The sequence below is a fragment of the Pterocles gutturalis genome, unplaced genomic scaffold, assembly GCF_000699245.1.
Source record: "Pterocles gutturalis isolate BGI_N339 unplaced genomic scaffold, ASM69924v1 scaffold35682, whole genome shotgun sequence".
NCBI lineage: Eukaryota > Metazoa > Chordata > Aves > Pterocliformes > Pteroclidae > Pterocles > Pterocles gutturalis.
The window spans coordinates 67,759-76,336 of record NW_010114169.1 but is presented as its reverse complement, the minus strand read 5'-3'; the positions used below and the strand labels follow the sequence as shown (position 1 = coordinate 76,336).

Genomic DNA, 8,578 nt, shown 5'->3' with positions numbered 1-8,578 from the left:
TTTAAGATGGACAGTTACGTGCATATATTTTAAGACTTTTTTAAAAAATATGCTTGAAATACAGGAAATGTTAATTTAAACTATAAATGGAAAAGATGCTTTATGGTGCCTGCAGACACTTGAAATATGCGTGCACTACTCAGAAAGACTGTCTGAGTGTAGTACAGAAATACCTTCAATATCTTACCCTCAGAGTCGTGAACACACAAAGGAGATGGAGACAGCAACAATAATTCTCTTCACAAGAAAGCTCTAATGGAATTATCTTATAAAATTAGCAGGTTAAACATGAACCATATTCAGGTTAAACATGAATCATATTCATTGTTTGGGCTGGGCTAGGAAGGCAAGACTGAGCAAAAGGTAATGAAAGGGGCTGGCATATTTAACAAGGGACTGAAGCTAATTTTACTGGGAACTCTCATTAAACGTGTGGGAACTAGATGCTTCCCTTTTACTTGTAGGTGGCTTGAGGTGTTCTTGCAGAGGGTTTGGAATATGTTTTAGGCAGAGGTAGGTTGGGTGGCAAACTAGCTACCATTCATAGTTACTTGTTTTAAGTTTCATGCTTTTTCTTTTCTCTTTCCCCCCTTCCATTTCTTCACTTGTGAAACTTTCTTCCTCTCTCTCCCTCCTCCCCTTCTCAGCCTGTTTTGCTACTTTCCTTTTTAGGCAACTGGAAGCTGTTATTACAAAAATGACAAAGGAAAATGGTCGGTGTTGTAACTTGTTCTGTCAGCCTCCCGTAAGCTCCTGTTCTTATGTTTACCTCACTGGGTTGGGTTTCTGAAGACAATTGTTTCATGCTACCAAGTAGAAAGCACATAAAGGAAAAGCACCTTAAGAAAGAGTGATACTTTAAAGTTAAATATTAGCCAGATTCAAACAAGCTCAAGAGCATTTCAAGTGAGGTTAACTTGTTGGAGTGGTGAACAAGAACAAACTCAAGCAGACAAGAATAAGCATGGGGATACTGTATTCAGAGGTACGTGAATATTTTCTGGTCAGTAACTAAAGCTATTGAAGATATGGATGTTGACTGGGTTTGGTTTGTTCCCTTCACAGCCTCCATTGACAGGCTTACATAGATCTGGAAGTTTTTCTCCTTTGGAAATGCTGTACTTCAGCTATTACAAATTGACAGAAATACTGTTTGTAGGAGTAAAGAAAATGCAATAAATGGTGTAATTATTGTGACTTCACAGAGAAAGTAGTTGTTCAACATTTTTTATTGCTCTGTGTTGAGATCAGAATAATTCTGAGCACCGAGAAAACAACAAACTATGTAAACTGAAAACAACTCCTTGGCTTATGTTGAATATAGATAATAAAGCTAAAGCCTAAGGAAACATTCTCTCCAGCCTCCAGTTGTTTTAGGAATGTGATTTTTTAATTTTTTTTTTTTTTTAGCTCTTATCGGTGTGGGTTTGTCTGCAGACCACGGTCTGTTCAGCATACCCCTGGATTTTAGAGTAAATGCTACCTAAATGTATTCATTATTTTTTAAACTTTCCGTTTCTACACTTGGGAACAAATAAGGATTTTGTTCCTTTTTTGACTGTGATTACAATGGATTGCACTCCTGTTTCTTTCTCTTGAGGTAGTATTACAGAGCCATTCCTTTGAAAGGTTACATTTCTATGCTGCAAGCCACAGTTTTATTTTTAAAAGGCTATTCAATGAAATCAAGTATCTTCTCCTCTTTCAGTATTGTAGGGAGCTTGACTCTGTGCATTCATAAGGCAATGGACTGCGTAGACTGCACCTTATTCTGAAAGGATTTGTTGCCTCTCTCCAGATTAGCTACTCTGAGATCGTATCGTACAAGAAACCAGTGTCACCTAGCTTAATTCAAGTGGTATTTAGAGAATTTTCAAATGCTGTCTTTATCTTTTGTGCTTCTTTGTTAATGTTTTCATCTACATTAGTTCTCTTCCTTTAAAAATTTTGAGTGAGATACAGTTTTTGGGTAAAGTATGGTTTATTTATACAGGATAGAAATTTACAAAAGTGCAAATAAGTAAGTGTAAGTTGCCTTTTCTGAGGACTATGGATTGGATACTAGCACATTCCTCAGCACCACCATGATTTAGACTTTCCTGTTTAGTTCATAGCGTGCCTTTGGATGAATTTTAGTGCACAGGAAGAGAGTGTGGATTGATTCAGAATATATGGATGTTATGAAGTGACTCGTTTTTGTTTAAACAACTGCAAAGCATTGATGTAACTTAGGCAATCACCTGCAGTTCTCAAAGGTAGAAGCCATTATAATCTGAAATTGCTCTTCCAGTTACAAGGCCAGCCTTACCTTAGCCTCCTCTCTGTTGGCTGAATGCTTTGTCCTTAGTGCCATGCCTTTAACCTTTATTTCATAAGTGGAAGAACTTGCTGAATAGCTTGTGATTTATCACTACCTTAACAAAGCTAAGCAGGAGGAGATGCAAGAAGCTCTGAAAAGAAGTAGAAAAATTCAGGTGTGGCAGTTCACCTGGATTTGAGTAAACTACCAGGTCCTGATTTCAATCACATGGCCCACAATTGATTAAAAAAAAAAAACAACATCAGTTGTGTAGAGGTATTGTCCTTCCTGATAGTGAAAGGTTTTTTTTTACTTTTCTTGCACCCTTTATCTCGTGATCTTGTACTGAGTGATCTCATCCATGAAGATCTTTGCCTGATGTAAGACTACTTCTCACTTTTCCTGAATACTCAGATACTGAACAATGAAAACCTCTCCTGAAAGGCTTGCAGAAAAAATATTGTAGAAAGAGAGATTCTAACAGAACTATAGAAGTTTTGCTATAAAACTGCATATTCATTTTTCCTTTGAACACATGACTTCTGTGACCATCACTTAGTCATTGGCATCTCTAAACTTCAAACTCTAATTTCCAGTCCCCAGTGCCCACCCTCTGCTTTTTTTCAGTCAAGAAGAGTCAACTGCTCCAGCTCATAGTTAGCCCTGGTGCTGCGACAGGGAAAAGGCACCACTGCTGAGAGTAGAAGGAGTCTGGTGTTGTGATTCTCTGTTTTCCCTCCCTTCCATCCTGCGTTTTGTGCAGCATCACGCTGTCAGATTCATTGTGTGCATCTTATCTAAATGTGAGGTGGTGCTGCAGAAGTGTGATTGAGAGCAGCGGTGAAGGGCTTTGCTGCCAGACAGTTCAAAGAGGTGCTCGCTTCCTCTTTACCTAGGCTGGAATTCTTGCTCCTGCTCCCCTTCCCTTCAGACCTAGAGCTCGTGTTTGTATGGGGTGTAATGTTTGATGTGCCTATGCCAGGTCCACCCTGCTATGTTATGGAGGTGGGCTAGGTCTGTTCTGAGTTCTTGGGGTGGTCAGGTCACAGAGCTTTACAAATAATGTGTTGAAAGTCAGAGTAGCCACTCCGTCTCTTGGACTGCCAGCCTCTCCAGAAGTTATGAGCTCAGCTCCTACTGATGCTCTCTTCAGGATTTTTTGTTGTGTGGGCACTGGCCTTTGTTTCTCACTTGTACCTAAATGAGATATCATAGACTTTACGTCTGTGGTCCAGTTGCCAGTGCATCTCTAATGAGGGAAGCTGCAGAGGTTCTCCTGGCTGTCCTATACTGCTGTGAGACTTCTGCATTCGTCCTGCTCCTCTCCACAGCTGAGCCCGAGTCTGAGGTGTGAACTTTAGGTTCTTCTGATACTGCTTCCATCTTGCATGTGAAGCCTAGTTATTCTGAGTACGTCTCATAGGTTTATTTCCCTCTTGTGTAAGATGGGTGTTTAATAATAAAGTAATAATCATAAAATGCATCAGAAGCTGGTTGTTAAGCTACATCATTGTTGAGGCATTCTTCTAACACTGTAGAAAACTGAGTGAGGGTTTCCAGACTTTTAGCCTCCATACTTTTCTGTAGACATAAACGAAATGTGGTTTCTTGGGTTTTGGATGGGATCTGTTGGTTCTACACAACATTGTCCTAACTCTATAATTGACCTCACTGCTGATATTCCAGACAGGTGCTGCTAACTGTGTGTATGTAAGAAACTCTATTAATTGTCTTCTGAGCAAAGTTTGGAGAATTGTTTAAAACAGTCTTAAGCACAGTTAGCCCTAATTTAGATAGAGCTGCCAGGGTGGCAATGCAAAAAAAGTGAAAGGTGGAAGGGGGGGGGTTTGTGGCTGAGGCTTCACAACCACAGAAATCCTTGCATACTTCTCAAGCTCCAGCCTGAAGACAGTCAGGTTTTGTGTCCATTCTGCTGCTACTGGAAGCCTGTTTTGAAGCTTTCCTCTGCAGATGGTTAGAAATCTCTTTCTAATTTTCATGCTAAACTTCTTGGCCAGGTACATTGCCTTTTCTCCTTGTTCCTTGAAATTAATTGACTCTTCTCCTCTAATACTTACCCTTTAATTTATTTTTGAACACTTACAGCTCTGTCTCTTTTCTTCCTAGCCAAGCTAAGCAAATCAGTCTTTCTTCAGGCTCTTCATATTCCTCAGAGGTTTTCCACTCCTGCCGTAGTCTGATCTAATTTTTGGACCCACATAACAAGAACTGTATCCACTATCCCCGTTAAATTCCTTCTATAGCAGCTCTCTTCTCTTTCTATGAGAAAGACTGCCTAATATATTTGCCACAGTTGCTGTTTCTGATGCCTTTCTTATACAGGTGACTGATTGCCACCTATTTGTTATTTTTCTTATCTTTATTCTTTTCTAACATTTTTTCTGAAGTCCTATTATTATTGATATCAGAGTAATGAGCTTACAGTTGGTTGGATTGCTTTATTTCCTTACTTAAGTATTCTTATTACGTATTGTTCTGCCAGTCATGGAGTCGTGTTTGTCAATTTGGGAGGTATATTAGAAGTCTGATCTACAGGACTTTTCACCTTTCTTTGACTAAAAGAGGCATTTACTGCAAACCATCCGAGTAGGCCTCAAGAAAAATCCCATAAAACCAGAAAAAATGTTTGAGGTGTTTTTTTTTTTTAATATGAATAGAACATATTAATGCGTGAAAGAATCAATTCTACAAAGAACCCTCACTGCAGTGGAATAATAATAATAATAATTAAAGAAAACTGTGTTGTAGATCAAAGTTTGTCTGAAAGTGTAAATAAGATGACTCTCTTTAATGTGGGGGGAGGGGGAAAAAAGCTGGCTGCAAGGGGAGTGAGGAAAGGTCTCAGAGTTCAGGGCCAGATCTTGCTCATCTAGTGTACTTAGGATGTGATAAAAGGAGGATGGAAAGGAAGAACTGCAGATAATATCTAAAGAAAATGTCTATCCTGAAAAATGGTGAAAAAAACCACCTCAGTATCAGAGACAGGAGAAAAGAAATAATCTTGTTCTCTTTTTGACTGGAGAACTTAAAATGCTACCAGTCTGACACACTTCACTCTGTTGTTTTCTGCCTGTATTAGGCCACTAGAAACTTGTAGTACTCCTTTCATTCTCCACATCTCCTTAGTCCACGTTCTTGCTGCTGGAGAGGGAGGGAATTGCAGCTTAGGTCAAGGGTGTGTAGAAATACTGAGCAGACTTAAGCAGCAAACAGTTGTCAAAAACCAAGCAGGATCTGAGATGTGGGCATACATGCATGTATTTTTCAGGTATGAAGTTTAACTTCAAGCCCTAGAAAAGAAACATTGTGGGGGTTTGGTTTTTCCAGTTCCACCTGAAGTGTGGTTCTGTTCTGGGAACTGATGAGTCAGAAGTGGTACCTCTTGTTCAGCAGTGCTCATCCAAAGGGAGGGTGGCAAACTTAGAGAGGTGTGCGCTTGTCAGTTCTTGCTGCTCAGTACAGTGACGGACTCCTGTGAGATCTGAAGCTGTTGGGTTTTTTTGGTGGTTTTTTTTTTTTTTTGATGGCTGCAAAAGAACCAAATTTATTACTTGGATTATCGACACATCATCCAAAATGAAGAGAAAGTTCATTCTCTTGTGCAAGGGCTGTGACTTCTCAGGCTGAGGGCTGAGAGCTGCTGTGTGGCAGCTGCAGGAGTATCTTTTACCACCATCTTCTGGAAGTCACCTAGAACTACAACCACTGTCAGAAGTGCTTAGGATGTGCAACTAGTAAGAATGGGAAGGATGGATACTTTAGTAAAACATGTGCTGATAAGTATTATCTTCTCTCTTCAGCCCATTTGTCAGGCAGCTTATAATAACGATTTCAATGAAGTTCAGCTCCTTCTGGAGCGCAACAGCAACTGTCTGAACATCCAGGACAGCTTCGGTGGAGACACTCCCTTAATTTGTGCATGTAAACAGGGACACAACAGGATAGTTAGCTATCTTCTAAAAAGAAATGCTGATGTCAACCTCAGAAACAAGGTAAGTGGCTGCCAACTCCTCCTTTGTAGTGACTGTTCTTTCAGATTCTTGAACTGTGTGTGTGGGGACACTGACAAGCACAGCCAAACCTGAGATTTGTTTCCAACTGAGGCATAAGTATAACCCCAAATTATAATTCAATAAGCCTGTATGTTTCTGTTTGCCTCCTCATTTATTCTCCTAACTTACCAATGCACACAAGATAATAAACATTGCCATTTGATTTCTCTCTGTGTTCACATTCCTCGTTTAGGTAATACTACATGCCAGCCTTGGTCCCCAGTGAGTTCTTCCTGCTTACCCATGCAGCACTCTGCACTCATCTTGCCCTCCAGCTTGTATCTGTCCCTTCTATAGCTTTTCTTTCCCTCTGTCTTTTTCTTCACCCTAGTTAAAAGGAAGGTCTGAATGAGAGCCTGTCTGTCTCTCGCAAATGTATCCCCAAGGAGAAACTGACTCTACAAAAATTTTCCTTATTTCCTCTGCAGACCTGCCTTTGTCATGCTAGAGAGCAGTAGCATGACACATAATAGTGTGCTGGGGGGAAAGAAGGGAAGCCTTCTGTCTGTTCTTCCCCTGCTCCCCATTTTAAAAACCTACCTGCCTTGCACAATAGCTGTGACTTACTATTTTCCCTAAGGTGATGAGTAAGTGTTTTTATGGTATGTTTCCTTGTAGGTTACAAATAATTAAAAAAAATAATAGCTGAAAGATGTGTATTCTGGCTTCATTATTAATTTATTGTTATGATGTTAAGGGTGATAAATAGCCAGGAAAAAAACCCCACAAAATTGTCAGTTCTGTTGTATCATCTTGTATTGCAAGCCAATGTTCAGCAAATTCCTAAACATTTCTGGGCTTTTTTATATCTCTGATTTCCAGTGCATTTGTTTGTTTCATGGGAGGGAAACAAATGTCCATGAGGTCAGTGGCATATTCTATCCCATCTATTCTTCTTGATGGAGAAGGCTCTCCATCTTACCTCAAAGTCGCTTTGAAAGGGTTCAGTATTTTGCAGTAAGAGCATTTTAATTGCATTGGTAGCCATTTGCTAGCCATGCCTGGCTTTCTTAAATGCCTCTCTGCTTCACCTTCACAGATGGAATCAGGCCCTTGGGTGCAGAGCTCAACTGTGGTGCTCAGTACTGAGAACAGGGAGCAGAGGATGGCACGGAAAGGCTTCTCTGCTTATTTTGGGCCCCACTGTAGCACTGTAACCTAGTTTGTGGAACTCCAGTTTGACAATCTGTAGCAGGTTTAACACAAGTGTTCTTTAACACACAAGTTTGCACCTCTGCCATTTAGTTGTTTTGACACACTCAGTATTCAAAGATTTTTTAAACTCTTCTCACTAGGAGTCTGTTGGGAGTCTTGCTATTTGCCTGTGTTTCTGACATGTGCCAAAGGAGATGACATAAACTCTCGTATGCCTTTGCTTCAGTAACCAGCACCTCTCTAAGAGGTGCTGTGAGGATTCTTCCTGCTGATTTAACTTGCTGTGCAGCCATAGTAGCCACGTGAGACATCTGCTCTGCCCCCTTTCTCTCTGCAGCCATGTCCAAGTTCACAGACATACACCTGGAATCCTTTGGATCCCAAATCCTTCTTGCCTGTGTACCCCAATTTCCATGAGCCTGTATGTGTCAAATGTGCTTCTACTTGAAGGAAGCAAAATCCATGTGTCTGTTTCTGCTTGAAAATCAGAGAAATATTTCTAGCAGACAACCTAAAAGAAAGCTTGGGAAGTATAAAATGCTCTGCTATTATCAGTTCTAAACAAATATAATGAGATCACTGAATCTGGTACTAATCAGAGTTATTTTGTGTTTAGAAAGATCGCACTTGTCTGCATTATGCTGTGAGAAAACGGTTTACCTTCCTTGACTATGTTCTCATCATAATCCTCATGCCAGTTATGCTTATTGGATATCTTCTCATGGTGAGTCTGGATGAAAGCAGGAAAGACTCTGTACCTTTCCCGTTCCCCTTGTCACCTTTCTCATGGCAGTATTCCAGGTCAGGAGCCCGTATAGGATATGGACTGTTTTTTTTTAAAGCAAAGACTGATGGAGAACAACAGAGGAAGCAGGGATTTTGCTGTGAATAAAGCTAGTGAAGGAACAGAATTGTGTCACTCTGTCAGTCCAGCATTTGCAGAAGCCAGACAGACTTTTTTTTTTTTTTTTTTTTTAAAAAAACAGTATTTAGCCAAAATCTACTTAGTACTGTAGGCAGATGAAGTGTCTTTTTGTGTTACTTTTTCCCT

The 8,578-nt window shown here is 40.1% G+C and overlaps 1 protein-coding gene across 1 annotated transcript in view; it reads left to right on the top strand.

Moving 5' to 3' along the window:
* The first annotated feature begins 672 nt into the window (after positions 1–672).
* The window catches only part of ANKRD22 (ankyrin repeat domain 22), a 9,834-nt gene continuing 1,928 nt past the window's right edge, over positions 673–8,578 (top strand). The window contains exons 1-3 of the mRNA XM_010074755.1: positions 673–985; positions 6,121–6,312; positions 8,144–8,251. Coding sequence (XP_010073057.1) covers positions 965–985; positions 6,121–6,312; positions 8,144–8,251 — 321 coding nt within the window. The 5' untranslated portion in view covers positions 673–964. The remainder of the gene's footprint in view (positions 986–6,120; positions 6,313–8,143; positions 8,252–8,578) is intronic.